The 19,180-nt window shown below is 44.3% G+C and overlaps 1 protein-coding gene across 10 annotated transcripts in view; it reads left to right on the top strand.

The window, feature by feature from the left end:
* NRXN1 (neurexin 1) overlaps window positions 1-19,180 on the top strand; it is a 2,061,945-nt gene that overhangs the window by 932,692 nt on the left and 1,110,073 nt on the right. For all 10 annotated transcript variants that reach the window (XM_075339225.1, XM_075339229.1, XM_075339228.1 and 7 more), the window contains one exon: window positions 9,815-10,198. In XM_075339225.1, the coding sequence (XP_075195340.1) occupies window positions 9,815-10,198 (384 nt within the window). The remainder of the gene's footprint in view (window positions 1-9,814; window positions 10,199-19,180) is intronic.

The raw sequence follows: 19,180 nt of genomic DNA, 5'->3' as shown, positions 1-19,180 counted from the left end.
TTTTCTGTCCAGCCGAGGACCCGCCACTCGCACCCGGGCTCCCGGCACCCCCTCGAAAGGGCTGAGCCGGCGCCGTCATTAACCGCATCCACAAAGAAATATCCTTGTGGCCCCACTGGACTCCCGGCCGCAGAGCCTTCCGCTGCCGGAACTGCTATTCATATCTCAACCACCCCAAACCGCCGTATACTCTATACGCTTCCCCTATCGCGTCCATATATCCAAATAGGGCGGAACAATGCTCCGGCTCCTTTTCCCCGATCACACTGGCTAAGATAGCAAAGGCCTGCAACCAATTGGTAAACGTCCTCGGGATCAACCTATATCGCCGTTTTTCCTCATCCTCCTTCTCCTTTTTTGTATCACTAGGTTTCACCTTATCCAAATTAAACTTTTCCAAGGGAAGCAGGGAAAAAATTTCCACATACTCCCCCTTCCAAATCTTTTCCCTCACCTCCTTTTTCAAATGAACCCCTAACTGCCCTTCAAAGCACACATAAATTTCACTCCGTGCCCTATCATCCAAACGCACTACCTCATCCTCCTTTTCTTTTTCCTTTTCCGCCTCCTTACTCGCACCCACGGAAGCCGCCCCACCAGCCTCCTGTCCCGTACCTGCCGCCGAGGTCGTGTCCCCCGCAGCAACATCGCGCACCGGCGCTTCTGTCCGCACCACCTCCGTGGGGCCCACCCACGCCCCCACCGGAGCCCCAGGCCCAGTCCGACTAACCCGTTCCGCAGACAACCCCTGCAACACCCCCAAAAGCTGCCCCCAAAACTCCGGACCCGGTAAACCAGACTGCCCGACCGCACTCGCCCCCAGCGCAACGCGTCCCGCGACGGAACCCCCGCCCTCGCCCGCGCTACCCACAGCATGTAACATTTCTGTTGTCTGCTCACCAGGCTGCCGTTGAGCCGACGCCGGAACAGCCGTGCCACGATCTTCCAGCTGCCGCTCCGTCCGACCTGCCGCTGCTCCTTCTTCCTCGCTGGAGTCTGATGCGCTGCCGAAATCCTCAGGGGGGACCAGCGAGGGGACAGCCCACACCTGGCGGCCGTCGACCCCCACGGTCACCGCACCCCGCTCGTCCGGGCGACTCCTGCTTGACCTCTTCCTTTTCTCCCGCCGTGGCGCCCTGCCGCCGTCTCTTCCCGCTGTAATCGTGATATCCTGCTGCGCCGCCCCTTCTCCTGTCGTCCTCAGTGGGCTCCCTCCCTGCCGACTGCCGGAAGGCCGTGCCGAGCTTGCTCCTCGCCGGGACCCACCCCCAGCACGCTCCTCGCCGGGGGGGACCGTGACTACCGATCTCCTCTGTGCCTGCGGGCCACCGTACCCCTCCTCCGATCTCCTGACCTCGCTGCTCACATCCGCTCCCATCCCCCGTCCTGTTGCTCTCCCCTGCGGCCTGCAGGGAGTCTCCTCCGGCAATCCGGCACGCCGAGCGCCACCCCCAGCCGGCACATCACTGGGGGCTGCCGTCATCCATGCTCCGGTCTGGTGCTGCGCAGGCCGCGGACCGGAAGTGGGCCTCGCAGAGGCTCCGCCCACCCCCGACCCACGGGATCTCCGTCGCGGATTCCTCCCGGTGGCCGGCTGCTCCCCTAGGTTAGTTGGAGGGCTCCGCCGCTGCTCCGGAGGGTCCCCGCAGGGGCTCCTTGATCTGATTCTCCCCCTCCAGCTGGGGGAGTAGCGCTCCGGCGGTCGCGCCCGCCGAGCACGTAGCCACGGCCCGGGCGCTGGAACAGCAGGCGGCGCCGCTCCAGCCCCACAGACCGCTGCCAGCTGCTGCCTCAGGGCATCCACTCCCATGACCTCGGATGCCCCCCGCACCATCTCCAGGAGTTCAGCAAGGGCAGCCATGGCAGGAAGCAGCAGCAGCACTACGTCCTGGGACACAAAGATCAATCGACGAAAGGGGAGGTAAACAGCACACCCCCCTCTCTTATACCTCTCCCAACACCCCACCCCTTCCTTGCTCCCCCCCAATCCCCTTACAGCTCCCTACTACCAATCCTGTACTCCCACACATCCCCCATCCCATGCAAACCTATTAACCCTTTCCTAACCTTGCACCCTCCCGATCGTCATGGGGTCCATTCACCCCTATGGGGCTCACTGCCCTTCTTTACAAAATAATAGAGTTCGGGTGCTTTTCATAAGAACACCACTCATGCGAGCATCACTGTGCTCTGGTACACTCAATGCTCAGCCCAGTGCGATCCGGTTGGGGGTAAAAACAGCATGACTGGATGTAGTGTGCACCAAAAAAATGGAAAAACGTCACCCACCTTCCCCTGAAAGTTTTCTCTTTATGGCTGGCTGCATGTGGGCAGAGACCTGAACTGACAAATTAGTGACTTCCATTTGGGTTCAGGTCAAGTCTAGGTATCTAAAGTCCGTCTGAACCCACCGAACCAAACTTTCAAGGGTTTGGTCATCTCTTCATATAAGTCCATGGGGATCCAGATTTGTGTGTGGTGTGGTGTCTGTGGTGTCAGTAAGGGCTAGGGGGCAATAAAGCAGGAGAATTATGCTTACCGAGTCTCCCTCATGACTGTCACACTTTTTCCAGCTCTTATGCATCTTCACTGCTTCCCCGCCCACAATCTGTGACAGCAGCTGGAATTGGTTGCAGTCAGACTACTGGCATGCCGGCATCTCTGTTTGGTTGTAGAGTTGGGAAAAAAAATAATTGAAAAAAAAAAATGGCGTTGTATCCCCCCGTATATTGATACCCAGAACAGATAAAACACACGGCTACAGGCTGCATTCCCCAGCTATCCACATTATCTTAGTGTTGTATCAAAATACGAGGGACCCCATGCGGCTATTTTTAAATTATTTAAATGAATAGGTTTTTTAAAAAACAGCATGCAGTCCCCCCAATTTTGAAACCCTGCCAATATAAAGTGGAAAGCTGGGGGCTAGTATTCTCAGACTGGGGAGGCCTATGAATATTTTGTACCTCAGCCTAAAAATAGCAGCCAGCATCCTTCCTGGAATTGTCACATCCATTAGATGCAACAATTTTGGCGCTTTACCCAGCTCATCCCGGTTACCCTGGTATAGTTGCAATCGGTATAATGTAAGGGGTTAATGACAGCTGTTATTTGTCAAAAAATCTCAAGGTTAGTAATGGGCAAGGGTCTGATATCCCTCCTTTACTATCCCTGTAAGTGAAAAGAAATAAAAGAGAAATTAGCACAAAATACACAGAAAAATCATTTATTTAAAAACAAAACAAAACCACCTTCTTTCTATTATTTATTAACCCCCCAAAACACCCTGCAGGTCTGACGTAATCCACACAAGGTCCCACAAAGATCCTGGCATTGCTACACCTACACCTAAGGTTGCAGTGTTTCCCTTCCCTGAGACGTCTATGTTCAGGGTCAATGCACGGACATTAGGTGTCTGGTACGGACCTTGAACTTTACAGTTCGAGTTTACCCATCACTATTCAGGACATCATATATGCCTGGTGGTTTCCTGACTATCCCTTGACACATGTTGTTGGGAGGAAGATGTTATGGACAGTTTGAATTTTAATGCCTGATATTTTTTGTTTTCAGAGGAGGTAAAAGTCTGCCAAAGATGTCTGGCAGCAGCTTAAGGCTTTTATCACATGTCCAGCAATCATCCGGTAGAACAGATCCAGTAGAGACTCCTCTTTTACATTTATTAACCTAACTCCAGTCTCTTACCATGACATTAAAGGGGTTGTCCACTACTAGGACAACCTCTTCTTATTCCACATGTTTCCCCCAGGTAAAATAATAAAGACTCCTGTGCCGGCTCCCTTCCAGTGGTCTCCATGCTCGCGGTGCTGGGCCCAAGTGGAGTTGTGATGTCATGCAAGCCTTACATCCAATCAGTGCCGGCTTCTGTCTCCCTGCCTTTAGACCAAACGACCAATCAACAGGAAGTGAGTGCAGTAGTAATAGTGGACAACCCCTTTAAAACCACATCTACACATAACAAAAATGCTGCAGATTTTCCATGCAAATTTGCACTCAGTGGATTACAGTACCGGAATGTGGATGGGATTGAATGAAATCTGGTTAATTTTTCTACATGGAAATTTTTAAATCCATAACATGTCAATTTCTGATGCAAATTTTCATCACAAATTTCAATCTCTAAAATGTATTGTAGGTTAAATATGGAACGAAATTCCCATATTACACTGCAAAATCCTCCGACGAATCCTGTTCCATTTGGACGTACCCTAATTACTCTATGGCGTTAATGACTATTATTAATTTATTACTCTATAATTAATACCTTACAAAGAACAATTAATCAGTAACTTCTCTACTGTTTGCAAAATATTCTTCACATTAAAAGAGTCAATAACACATTCTAATTAACTAAGAAAAGAAACTTGATTTCAGGGAGCCTTCTGTATTTCTCGGGAATGCCAAATCAAAATAACGTTAATTAAGAAATAAAAATTTGAGTTAATTTCCTTGGCTGGATGGTTCTCACAGTTCGGAAAAGTAAAGCAGCAGAACGTGGTCACTGTATATCTCCCTTCTTTCAACCAGGGCTTGAAGAAAACAAAATTGCTGAAATAATGAATCATTGAAGAGGCTCATTAAAACATACCTGTGGGAGTTATTTTGGCTGGATCTGCTGTACCGTACTGCCAGCTAGGCAGGAACAGAGAACGGCGGTAATATAACAGATGCAGTGCTCATTGTCCGCTGTGCCTCTATGACACATTAAAGTTCAGCTTCTGTGAGACGGCAGGACTATTACAAGCATGTGAGGCATATTTAAGAAGAATCCCTTAAGGGTGTTTAATAGGAATTGAGCCATCATTAGCATGAAATTGAAACAACATACGTCTCGAATATTTAGCTAGGTAATGTAGAACGTCAACTGATTGCTAACTCCAAAAACAAGAGAAGAATCCTATGTACAAAAAATGGAAGAGTTTATTATGACAAATATAGATTTACAAAAACATGTTTCTCTGCACAAAGTTGATTTACACATTTATGAGGCCCTGAATTTTTCCTAACTAATGGGGGTTCGAGGTTCGAGGTTCAAGTTTGGAATCTGACTTCCAAGAAAGTAAGCTTCAGGTTAGGAGTTTGCTAGAGTTACGAATACGAACCACTCAAGTGAGCAGCACTGTGCTTGGGTATGAGTGATGCACAGCCCTATGCGAGCTGCATGCAGTGTTTGATCGGCTCACTTTTGGGGTAAAATCAGTGTGTTCAGATGTAGTGTCCACACACAAACTAAAAAATAAAATAAATTGCAAAATCCCACCCACCCTGCTGTTACGAGGGGGACCCGGGGAAGCATGCCAAGATGATATAGGACAGCTTCCACCGGTCAAGGTCCATTGTGCGGTGTAGGGAACCACTGCTATGGTTGATGAAGAGTGCGTGGGTTGCTGCTGGCGATCGTCTGTTACGTCACAGACGATCTGCGTACACCGGCCTGCCTTAACCCGTGAGGGTTGTATGGCACGGGGCTCACGGCTCGGTATTCCTGTTGCACGAGGAAGCACAGTGGTGCCCGCGCACGTGTGCCAGAGTAAAGTCACGAAATTGTGGCACGAGGGTAGCACAGCGGTGCCCACGCACGTGTGCTTCAAGAACCAGGTGAGTCCGAAGGAGTCTCGAGGAGCTCACCCAGGGCAGGGACACGGCCTGCAAACAAGATACTGCCGGAGGAGCAAGGGCAGGAACACGGCCTCCAAACAAGGCACTGCCGGGGCAGCAAGGGCAAAGCCCACAAGTATACAAAATGACTGCACAGCGGCTTAGCAGCAAGCTGCCAATCATCCAACAATAGAGGACAGTCGCGCGCCGCCATATTGGCAGGAGGAACTTTTAAGGAGGCACAGCTCCACCCAAGGGCGAACGCGAGGCGGAGATGACGGACTTGACCCAATCAGGATCCACGACATCCCAGCCCGGCCAGTCAGGGTTCATCACATCACCAGCCTCGTCATCAAGCTGTGTGACGTCAGTGGGCGAATCAGGACATGCCACGTAGTGCACATGTTCATCTTCCCGCCTCTTGGTTTCACAATGTGCAGAGATAAGGGAAGCCTTGCTGCTTCCCTGAGCAGCTAACCTCTGCACATTGTGTAGTCTCTCGGACCTTCGGCGCTGCTGAGCAGGAGGACCCGCGGCAGGCAAGGAATGGGAGACCACATCATTCCTTGCAACAGGAGAACCACGAGGTGCCACACTCCTGCTGCCTCTCTGAGCAGGCATCTCCTGCATATTGCATAGTCTCCCAGACCTTTGGCGCTTCTGAGCAGGAGCGCTCGTGGCAGGCAAGGAATGGGAGACCACATCATTCCTTGCAACAGGAGAGCCACGAGGTGTAACACCTTGCCCCGGAAGTATTTTGCTTATGGCCCACTCTCGAACTCCAAACCCGAACCTTGCTTTTTTGGAAGTCAAATTCTTAACCCAAACCTAAGATTCGCTCATCTCTAGTCCTCTAGATCATCCAAATTTACACTAATTGTGTATTGTATTGTATTTGATGCTCTTGCCCCCATTAATGATTGCCGGTTGACTGTATTATAGTCAATTGCTTGTTTACCGGACTGCTTACAAAAGCTGGCAAATACTTATGGGAAAAGAGTGGCCATTAATACATTTTGTCCCCATAAATCATCAAGTGATCTGCTTCACACATGTAATTTGATTCCGATAACTGATTTTTATGCCTGCATAATGGATCCGATCAACCGACACATGAGCGTTTTGCTTGTGTATCTGTCACAAGGGTATGTAATGACAGGATAGGTGACACTAGGCTGTCCCTCAGACTAGAGTCCCTGTGCTGTCCCTTATCATAAAGGTAGGTTTGGTAGTAACCAGGTTCGAACCCCCAGCGTGACACTAAGTCTGAGCCCTGATCTTACTCCTACTCTCCCACAACCTCGGGGCAGGCCAGAAAACGCCCACAAAATGATAGAGACAAGGGAGAACGGAAACTCGTAGACACAGCACTCAAAACATGAAGAAGAGACAATATATACTGGGAAAGGACGGAAAAGGGGGGGAATAACGCACAGTGAAATGCTCACACCACTCAGTATCACAACATGGATCACAATCCAGCCATCTCAAAGAAATGGAGATAAATAAAAGCTGCAGGAAGCAGTCATCAATCTATCTCCGTGATGCTTTTGGGTGTGGTGCATTTTGATTGAGACTTATATTGTGAGAAGTAGTGAAGGGACTATGTGAATTGAATTGGATTAGGGAGTGTGATAGGTTACCCTAAAAAAATGTGTTTTTAGGGAGCGTCTGAATCCGAGTAAGTTGTGGTTCTAGTTTCTTGGGGTAGAGCATTCCAGAGGACCGGTGCAGCTCGGGAGAAGTTTTGGAGCCAGGAGTAGGAGGTTCGTATTAGTGTGGATGTTAGTCAAAGGTCGTTTGCGGAGCGTAGAGAGCGGGTAGGGTGATGAACAGAGATCAGGGTTGAGATGTAGGTGATGCTGTGCTGCACTGTGGAGAACGTTGTGGGTGAGAACAAGCAATTTGAATTGGATCCTATGATATATGGGCAGCCAGTGCAATGACTGGCACAGAGCAGAAGCATCCGAGTACCGGTTAGCCAGATAGGTGACCCTGGCTGCAGCATTAAGGATGAACTGTAGAGGAGAGAGTCTAGTTAATTGTAGACCCCTTTAATTTCTTTGATTCATGTTGATCAAAAAAAGGCTTGTTTGTAACGAAAATTGTAAAATAAAAAATAAAATGTTGTAGAAGGCACCATGGATATTTGTTCTTCTCTTTCTGTTCATACTTGGGTGGAGATATGCAAATGAGCATCTTGACAGTTTAATATCTATCCATCAATCTCTTTAATATGGATGAACAAGGTCAAAGGCTACAGATTTACAAATGTAATGAATTCCAAAACCGATTTTAATAGCCTTGAATCCAAAGAGACTTGACCTTCGGTAGGTAGTGTTCCGTGTGATGGAGCTGTGAAATGAAAGCAGAGAACTTCATTAGAGGATAGAAGTCATATATTATTCCCAGCTATTGAAATCAGCTTTAATAATTTAGCTTGATTAAAGCTCAGATTTGCATAATTGTTACACACACTTAAGAGGTCATCCTAGTAAAGGAAATTAAACATTATTTAAATACTTGTTCTAAAAAAGTGTGGACATGAGAATAGTATTTAGTATTATTGGGTTCATGCTTAAAATGTATCTTAGGTTGGTTTCACACATTCGCATGCACAGTCCAAGTATGGATTGCAATTTAGGAACCAGCATCTGATCTCATGACCCAAACTCAACAGTCTCATAGCCACCATATATGAAGCTTTTGATGTCAAGTAGGAAGACCCAAGGCCAGATTGGACATCAAGGTCTCTACCCAGACAGTGAGCTTCAGACATGTGAAGTCATCCATGGATATACCGTAGATTATGTACAGGTACAATAAATATTTAAAGATATTTTGATCTGTAAATCCCATATCTAATAATTAAATGAAACAAATATGAAATAAATAAAGCAACCGGCACAAACAGCTCAGGGTACAATGCCGTGGTGTGGCTACCTCTTTAGCCCATGAGCAGTGGCGAATGAGTGAATGACTTTGCCGTTAACACTTATTTGTGTATTTAACCATGAAGTGTTGTAAGTAGAGATGAGTGATCCCAAAGTTCGGTGTTCAGTGTTCGTACTAAACACAGATTTAACAAAAAAAAGGGTTTTGGTTCGGAGTTTGGGTGCTTTCTATATGCAAACCAGTCTCGTTAACATCACTGTTCTTGGGAAAGCTCAGTTCTTAGCCCAATGCGAGCCACAGTAAGGAAGTAAGTAAGTAATAAGAGCTTGATAGGATGTAGGGTGCACCAAACAAAAATAATGGAAAAACTCTTCCCTCCCCCGCAAGTGATCTGCTTATTGCTGTCTGTATGTTGGTGGAGACCCAAACTGCCCAACCGGTGACTTCCACTGGGGTTCAGGTCAAGTCCAGGTCCCAAAGCGGACTTTATCCAAATTCCAGATAAACCCACAGAATCGAACTTCCACGGGCCCGCTCATCTCTAGTTTTAAGGATTCTCATAGTATTTCACAAGTGATATATAGTTGTTTACAGTGCATCAAGGATTGGCACAAGCATGCTCTCTGTGAGATATCCTTAAATCGGGACTTGTTGGGCAGCGTCGTACTGACATACTTAGAGTCCTCAGGAAAAATATACGGTTCTGTCAATCTACCATTAATCAACATTGTTGTACGGGCCCCCAACATGATAGAAAACTGAATGAGGGCAGTCAAATAGTGTAGATCATCATAACATGACGGATATGCTATTAATGTGATGGGATATATACTGGAATCACTACCTGACCAGTTATCTGGATGTGGTATATTTGGTGAGTATAGTAACGTGCATAGATGCCAGCAACAATATGGCAACCATACCTCAATTTAATCATTTATGCATATATGTATATATGTATTAGACATTTAAGATAAATAGTGATGGGCAAATACTAAATATTTGAGTTTGGGTTATTTGTACCGAATACTTAGCACTAGCCCGATACTCATCAAAAATAACAAACCTAGTGCAAGTCAATGAGGAACCCGAGCATTTTTCTTGAAGATTTCCCAGAAAATTATTGGGTTCCCAATTAACTTTCATTAGGTTCACTATTCATGACAAATGCTGGAACAGTACTCGGTATTCGGTACGAATAACCTGAACCCGAATATTTAGTATTCGCTTATCACTAAAGATAAACTGTTGAATAGTAGTTTTTCAATATCTTATTTTCCTTTTTGATTTGTCTGCACAGGTACCATATCCGTCAATACTTTACGAACGCCTTACACAGCTCCTGGAGAAAGTGAAATTCTTGACCTCGATGATGACTTGTATCTTGGAGGCTTACCTGAAAACAAAGCTGGTTTGGTCTTTCCAACTGAAGTGTGGACTGCTCTTCTGAACTATGGATATGTAGGATGCATAAGAGATTTATTTATAGATGGTCAGAGCAAAGACATACGCCAGATGGCCGAAACTCAAAGCACAGCTGGAGTAAAACCATCCTGTTCCAAAGAAACTAGTAAACCTTGCATTAACAATCCATGCAAAAATAATGGAGTATGTAGAGATGGTTGGAACCGATTTGTCTGTGACTGCTCGGGTACAGGCTACCTTGGCCGTTCTTGTGAGAGAGGTTAGTTATTCTTTATTACTGTTGTTAACTCTTAAAGTTTAAAGATTTTCTCCTATGTAATGTCATATTGCTGTACCACTCCAAAATTATTGGAATAATGTGGCTGCTACGACCGTACTCCCAACAAGAGGCTGAACCTGAAGCTCCATTACCCCAATGCAAAGTTTGTAGCATTGGCATTATACATCAAGTAGAGTGCTCATTTTGTTAAAGGGGCAATTGGACCTTTTAGGATGCCCCTCATGCTCCAGTCTAAAACTCAGCCCAATTTCTTTAATGGGCCTAAGTTGACATTTAATGGGGCATCGTGCCTAAGAGGCCATTTTATTCCACTATATTGATGTAGGTTTAAGAACTCGCCAGTTACTTGTCAGCAAAATACATCATTACTGCTTTGATGTAAACAAAAACCAGAAGGGGAAACTCAAAAAATTAGCAAATCCGGCACATCCTCAGGATGTGCCGGATTTTCTAATTTTTGATAGTTATGTCTTCCCTGGTGGACTTCATCTGAGCACTCCACCACATGTGCACACAACAATTCCACAATTAGGAATGTCAGCATCTACTTTCTACCTTCTTTCACCTTCAGAAGGGAACCATGGGCCTCGGGACCGTAACGGCAGAGTATTTAATTAGTCAGATGGTAATATTTTTAATTCTTTAAATACGTTTTCTTGCTGCCTTTTTATAACAATTACCCAATACATTTTAATATTAGAATTTGTTGTATTATATCCTGAACTTTAGAATTGCCAACACCAATGATGGCCGACTGGAGGCATGGAGCCACTAGGCCAATATTGTATATGAATTAAGGCTAATCTAAGGAGCTGAATTAAAGGAATAGTACCTTCTTCACCGTCCTTTGGTCACTTACTGTCAAGCTTCCACCAGGGGGAGCTGGACCTCTGCAGCAGAAGACACTACACAGAGCAACAAGAACCAGGAAGTAGATACACAGTGTGTGCTCGTACACTGCCTCACAGCACAGCTGGGGAGCATAGCTGCGGGGTGTGCGAGGAATGGTCAGGCAGGCTGGGTCAAACACAATACGGGCAGAAGGAGGACCAAAGGAAAGAGCAAAAGCGGAGATGAGGTCAGGCCGAGGTCAGTACCAGAGGAAGCAACCGAGTGGGGAGGTAGGAGAGGGTCAGAGGAATGGGGAAATGACTAGGGGATGGTACACAGACAAGGCACGGGGGCACAGGCACAGACGGATTAAGATAACACTTACAGGACCAGCAATCACAGGCAAAGCAGCGCTAAGCTTATAGCCGGCACTGGTTTACTGGAGATGTCAGTTTTTAAAGCATCCAAGCTCCGGAAGTGAGGCTCGGGAGAAGGCTCCGCCCCCTATCCATGTGGATGGGGAGGCGGAACTGTAACACTTACCTTGGAAAAATCACTGTGAGCAAGGGCTGAAACGTTGATAGGCATTTATTTATGATGGAAACCCATTGGGTAGAAATAGTAATTGTACTGGGTTGAGTAGTCGTGTAAAGCATTGGTCACACAGAAGAACTGGTCAGATGGTCAGAATGAAGACAGTAGTACCCTCTTCACCATCCTTTGGTTACTTACCGATAAGTTGCTGTGTGCAAGTGCTGAAATGTTGAAATAGTAGTTGGGTTGAGTAGTCGTGCCAAGCAATGGTCAGACAGAAGAACTGGTTAGAAAGAGGACAGTAGAACCTTCTTTAACATCCTTTGGTTACTTACCCTGGAGAAGTCGCTGTGAGCAAGGACTGAAAGGTTGATAGGCATTTATTTATGATGGAAACCCAATTGGTAGAAATAATAGTTGTACTTGATTGAGTTAGTGGTGAAGGTCAGGATGATAGTGGTGTCAAGCAATGGTCAAACAGAAGAACATGGCTAGAAAAAGAATAGAAAGAAAGGCACACCAACTCAGGCTGGAACAATAAGACCTTGTTGTTTAGCGTATTGGGGGATTGATCCTACTAAACCTTAGAGTACAGTAAAATTGGCTTAAGTCATCGGCACTTAACATGTAGGCCATTAGTATGCGTCACTCACAAGCTTAGTGTTGTGATGAACGAGGAGAGAAACAGCAATGAGCGTCACATGGAAGATGTATCTTCATCTATATCTTTCCTAATATACAGAGAAGAAGGTAATTTAGGCATCTTGTAAGTCTTTTCTAAAGGATTGATGGGAGCATTCATTTTTGGCTGCCCCCACTGTACTAGTCTATAGGTAATTGGCACAGTTTAATTAGAGACGTGCTTCAGAGTCTTTTCTTGTAGACGGCAGGAGATCGAGAACGCACATTCATTTACCCAGTTGTCATGGTAATAGGCGTAGATCCCAATGTGACAGTTTTACTCAGGACTCTTCTATTTCTGAAAAGCTTGTGCCTTACAGGCCTGCGGGTTTACAAGAACTTACTGTAGCTCACATTAAATTAGGACATTAAAGCCCTAATGATGAATAAATTGTCTTGTGTATACCCAGGATTCTCCACCTGGACAGACTCCATATTACTACCAGGGAATCAGTCTCATTCTCATACTGCGCATATAATGGGTGCAGCACAATGTATGATCACTGCTTTAGGGGATACATTGTTCTGATTTTGTGGAAAAACACACATGCACATTTATGAATATTGTCTACGATTGCACCCTTTGGGATAGACTGTCACACACGTGACTAGCGGGGTTTACCTAGTACCTGGTAAACCCCCAGAAGATGTTACAACACCCGGTGAACACAGTGATAAAATTACCACAGGAGTCCCTTCCGCTAGGGAGAGGGGTGAGTGGCACCTACTGAACTCACCTCCAGCTGACTCCAGAGCTCCCTAGCATCCATATACAAGTTCTTGCAACCTGTCGCTGAGCTGGATACCTTAGGACCTCAGCTAGCCCTCCACTCACCCTGGCTAGTGCGTAGGCCAACGAGATCACTAGACTCGCCACTATAATACAGAAACACAAGGAAAGGAATAGAAACGGGAAATAGACAATCAAGGAAAAGACACTCCAGATGGCTTCAGTACATCAAACACCACTGCTCCACACAACACGACAGACTTCTTCCAGAGCAGGCTCCTTCCAAAGTGGACCACATAGAAATGAGGATTGAGTTGCTATCACAGGCATCCTGTGATCAGATCACATGACTTAAATAGGGAAGGGGAGTGATCCAAAAAAGCCACACCTGAGATTATCAGCTACACCCCGCAGCCAAACAGGAAAGGGTGTTTAACCATTATAGCACCACAAGGAAGGAGATGTTATTTAACAGGAGTAGTGAACCTACCAGCGGAGAGGTGCTGTGACCTTCTGACACCAGATTCACCCATGGTTTCCCCCAAGCGAGATACATTCATGACATAGACCTGATGCATCTTGATCATGTCAGACACTTGTTTTTTATCTAAGCCACCTGTTCTTTGTCTTAGTTTAGACTATTTTTTTAAAAACATTACATTCTCATGACATTAAATGTAATGGTTCCTTACTTAGCCTTTTCTTTATATTTTTTTACAGGTGTCTAGTAGTGATGCGCGAATAGTAACTATTTGTGTTTGGATTATTCATAACAACTATCCCAGTATTCATTAGAAAAAATTAAAACTTAAGGCACGTCAATGGGGAATCCAAGCATTTTTCTTGTCGTGACAAATACTGGAATAGTACTCGGTATTCGGTAAGCATTTTCCAAACGCGAATAGTTACTATTCACCCATCTCTAGTGTCTAGTAAGGCACAAAAAATGCCTATGCTATGGAAAATTATATAGGCAAAGATTTGTTTGACACCTACCAAATATGTATTCTTGACTTTTGGATATTGGATGAATCCACACTGAACCTTAAAAAAGTCATAAGTGCAGTAAACCTAGACACTAGAATAAACATAAAAAAAAACGATAAGTTATGTTAAAATAACCACAGCTTTATTTAAATTACAGGACTAAAACAACCCCAGTAGGAGTCAGGTGAATTACTAGGCCAATGGGATTCACTACTACAGTAATATACTCAGCTATGGGACATACGGTACCAATCCAAGCAGCCATAAGGGGTTGCACACACTGACTTGTGATTCATCAGTCAGCACTCTTTAAAGAGGACCAAACACCAGGATTTTCCTACATAAACTGAAGCCAGTGCTATACTGGCACTATCATGCTGATTCTATACATACCTCTAGTTGTGAGATCGGATGTATACTTTCTGAAATATAGGCAAGTAAAGTTTGTGAAATGCACTATTTGATTGATAGGTGATGCAGAATATCTAATAGGTAGCTTGGGTTTTGCTAGTTATTCCCGCCCCTGTCTGCCTGCCTGTCCTTCCTCCCCCTGTCTCTGTTATTACAGGGGGAGTAAGGAGGAAGGAAAGGCAGGGGGGAGGAAGGACAGGCAAGTAGACAGGGGTGGGTGAGAAAAACTAGCAAAACCCGACCCATCTATTAGATATTCTGCATCACCTATCAGTCAAGTAACATTGTATTTTTACAAACTTTACTTGCCTGTATTTCAGAAACTATACATCCGATCTCACAACTAAAGGTATGTATAGAATCAGCATGATAGCGCCAGTATAGCACTGGCTTTAGTTTATATAGGAAAATCCTGATGGTTTGTCCTCTTTAAAGGCACCAGTAACCCTACTTAAGATCCTCACTGTGATGCCCATCCTTGAATGAAGTTACCAGAGTAAGTCCTACGTAACATATCTGCAACATTCCCCTATTTCCAAAGCTGTGACAGTTTATTAAAAAATGGTACGTTACGTTTAACACTTTTGCTGTCTTATTTCTTTCTGTACACTTAATTCAATGCCATAAACATATAAATTAGATGCCCCAGCAAAATACATAAAAAGGTCAATAAACCATGTAAACCTCTAACTGACCTTTAGTTATCCTACAATACTCACAAGAGGAAAATAAAAGCCCTTGTGGAAAAAACCTTAGAGACCCATGGCTAAATGATTATTCTTGCCTTGGACTTAGATGGTGCCAACTTTAGCTCATTATACCCATGATAGAATTAGACATGATACCAGCTATACAATAACGTATTCAACCATTACAATAAAACATGCATTGCTGTACAAGTAATGCTTAAAGAAACAGGTGTTGAGTAACAGGGCAGGTGGCAGGGAAATGTTTCCTCCGGTTTTTCTAGTGTGGGAAAGAGGAAGAGTTTAGACAGGAAATTACATTGAGAGAAAGAGGAAGTAAGAGTGTAGACAGGAAGTTACATCGAGAGAAAGAGGAAGCAAGAGTACAGACAGGAAGTTACATAGAGAAAAAGAGAAAGCAAAAGTTTAGACAGGAAGTTACATCGAGAGAAAGAAGAAGCAAGAGTATAGACAGAAAGTTACATTGAAAAATAGAAGTAGTAAGAGTATAGACAGGAAGTTACATTGAGAGAAAGAGGAAGCAAGAGTATAGACAGGAAATTACATCAAGAGAAAGAGGAAGCAAGAGTATAGACAGGAAGTTACATCAAGAGAAAGAGGAAGCAAGAGTATAGACAGGAAATTACATTGAGAGAAAGAGGATGCAAGAGTTGAGACAGGAAGTTACATCGAAAGAAAGAACAAGGAAGAGCTGAGATAGGAAGTTACATCAAGAGAAAAGGAACAAGAGTTTAGACAGGAAGTTATGTCGAGAGAAAGAGGAAGCAAGAGTTTAGACAGGAAGTTGCATCAAGAGAAAAAGGAAGCAAGAGTGTAGACAGGAAGTTAATCTCTTTGTAAAGGGAACCCTGACAACAGTAAAACACTGACAAAACAAAGAATCCGGCACAAGTGAGTCAAAAATTTTAATGTGGCAAAAAATCGTGTACAACAACGTGACATTTCGGTTTCAAAGAAACTTTCCTCAGATGTACACTGTCAGGAAAGTCTAGCAAGGAATAGACTACTGCAGGTCAGTGGGAGTGATCCAGGGCTGGATTCAGCGCGGTCCGGATGCCACGCTGGGTGTCGGAGAAGAGAGGGCTGTGGAAAAGCGATCTAATGGCTAGTAGTGTTGACTTACCTGATTTTCCTGACGGTGTATGTTTGAGGAAGGCTTCTTTGAAACCAAAACGTTACGTTGTTGTACATCATTTTTTGCCACATTAAATTTTTTGAGTCACTCATGCAACATTTGAGTGCCGGATTCTTTGTTTCATTTGTACTATGTTGGATCCTATCCGGGCATCTCACCATACAAGGAGCGCCATATTTTGTATTTGAACAGTAAAACACTGGGCACTTACATTCTGTGCTCCTTTTTGTCTAAGCAAAAACACCCCTGCTTATAATCTACACGGCTATACAAAAAGAACTGCAGGGGTTATAGGTCTGCCTTTCCCAAAGTCATTTTCCCTCTTTGCTCAGTAGTCCACAGGTGTCCATAATTCAAGTAAATATCAAGGGTGTCCTAAAGACCCATATTCACATTATACTAGAGTAGGCGGAACTCTCTCATGTTGAGGAATCCGCTAAAAGGCTAATGTGCATGGAGGCCCCTCTACTCTCCTTTGAAAGATGATGTTGGGAGAAGAAAAGATCTTCACATCAGATTTCTAACAGCTGATCCTTTAAGACTGTAGAATTTAAGGCTTTTTGAAATGGCTCTTTCGTAGAAAACACAGATCCGAGCGCTCCTGTGTATGGGGGACACGGGAGAAATAACTGTCAGATGAATTAACAGTATGTCTATAGCTATATAATGTGTATAAGGCTGTGTGGGCACTTTGCGTTTTTACCTGCATTGGTGCAGCTTTTTGAACTGCAGCGTTTTAATGCCAAAATGCATGCGTTTTGATTTTCCAGCAAAGTCTATGGGAAATTGGGATATCTTGTCCGCACTATGCTGTTCAAAACGCTGCGTTTCAGTTGCAGAAAATTTGGCAAAAACTCAGCGTTTAAAGAAGCAACATGTCAATTGTGTTTGCCATTTTGGCAGCGTTTTGCTAACATTAGAGTCAATGAGAACTTTCAAAACGCATCCTAAATCGAAATCCCAGTGTCTTACATGCGTTTTTGACTTTCTAATATCAAATCAATATCTCCCTCTACACACACACAGAGTCTGGCAATTAAATTAATGAAAATCCATAATTTTACGTTATTTTATGCATAAATGTAATATATAAGGCTGAATGTGTATATGTATGTGTGTGTGTGCGTGTGTGTGTGTGTATGTATGTACAGTTAGGTCTAGAAATATTTGGACAGTGACACAATTTTCGCGAGTTGGGCTCTGCATGCCACCACATTGGATTTGAAATGAAACCTCTACAACAGAATTCAAGTGCAGAGTATAACGTTTAATTTGAAAGTTTGAACAAAAATATCTGATAGAAATTGTAGGAATTGTACACATTTCTTTACAAACACTCCACATTTTAGGAGGTCAAAAGTAATTGGACAAATAAACCAAACCCAAACAAAATATTTTTATTTTCAACATTTTTTTGTGAATCTTTTGGAGGCAATCACTGCCTTAAGTCTGGAACCCATGGACATCACCAAACGCTGGGTTTCCTCCTTCTTAATGCTTTGCCAGGCCTTTACAGCCGCAGCCTTCAGGTCTTGCTTGTTTGTGGGTCTTTCCGTCTTAAGTCTGGATTTGAGCAAGTGAAATGCATGCTCAATTGGGTTAAGATCTGGTGATTGACTTGGCCATTGCAGAATGTTCCACTTTTTTGCACTCATGAACTCCTGGGTAGCTTTGGCTGTATGCTTGGGGTCATTGTCCATCTGTACTATGAAGCGCCGTCCGATCAACTTTGCGGCATTTGGCTGAATCTGGGCTGAAAGTATATCCCGGTACACTTCAGAATTCATCCGGCTACTCTTGTCTGCTATGTCATCAATAAACACAAGTGACCCAGTGCCATTGAAAGCCATGCATGCCCATGCCATCACGTTGCCTCCACCATGTTTTACAGAGGATGTGGTGTGCCTTGGATCATGTGCCGTTCCCTTTCTTCTCCAAACTTTTTTCTTCCCATCATTCTGGTACAGGTTGATCTTTGTCTCATCTGTCCATAGAATACTTTTCCAGAACTGAGCTGGCTTCATGAGGTGTTTTTTAGCAAATTTAACTCTGGCCTGTCTATTTTTGGAATTGATGAATGGTTTGCATCTAGATGTGAACCCTTTGTATTTACTTTCATGGAGTCTTCTCTTTACTGTTGACTTAGAGACAGATACACCTACTTCACTGAGAGTGTTCTGGACTTCAGTTGATGTTGTGAACGGGTTCTTCTTCACCAAAGAAAGTATGCGGCGATCATCCACCACTGTTGTCATCCGTGGACGCCCAGGCCTTTTTGAGTTCCCAAGCTCACCAGTCAATTCCTTTTTTCTCAGAACATACCCGACTGTTGATTTTGCTACTCCAAGCATGTCTGCTATCTCTCTGATGGATTTTTTCTTTTTTTTCAGCCTCAGGATATTCTGCTTCACCTCAATTGAGAGTTCCTTAGACCGCATGTTGTCTGGTCACAGCAACAGCTTCCAAATGCAAAACCACACACCTGTAATCAACCCCAGACCTTTTAACTACTTCATTGATTACAGGTTAACGAGGGAGACACCTTCAGAGTTAATTGCAGCCCTTAGAGTCCCTTGTCCAATTACTTTTGGTCCCTTTAAAAAGAGGAGGCTGTGCATTACAGAGCTATGATTCCTAAACCCTTTCTCCGATTTGGATGTGAAAACTCTCATATTGCAGCTGGGAGTGTGCACTTTCAGCCCATATTATATATATATATATATATATATATATATATATATATATTTGTATTTCTGAACATGTTTTTGTAAACAGCTAAAATAACAAAACTTGTGTCACTGTCCAAATATTTCTGGACCTAACTCTATGTATGTATGTATGTATGTATGTCCGGGATTGGCATCTGCACCGTCGCAGCTACAGCCACAAAATTTTGCGCACTCACACGTCTGGACCCCGAGAGTGTCATAGGCTATGTTGTGAGG

Source organism: Anomaloglossus baeobatrachus, chromosome 3 (assembly GCF_048569485.1).
Source record: "Anomaloglossus baeobatrachus isolate aAnoBae1 chromosome 3, aAnoBae1.hap1, whole genome shotgun sequence".
Taxonomy (NCBI): Eukaryota; Metazoa; Chordata; class Amphibia; order Anura; family Aromobatidae; genus Anomaloglossus; species Anomaloglossus baeobatrachus.
This window is presented reverse-complemented; position numbering and strand designations above follow the sequence as displayed.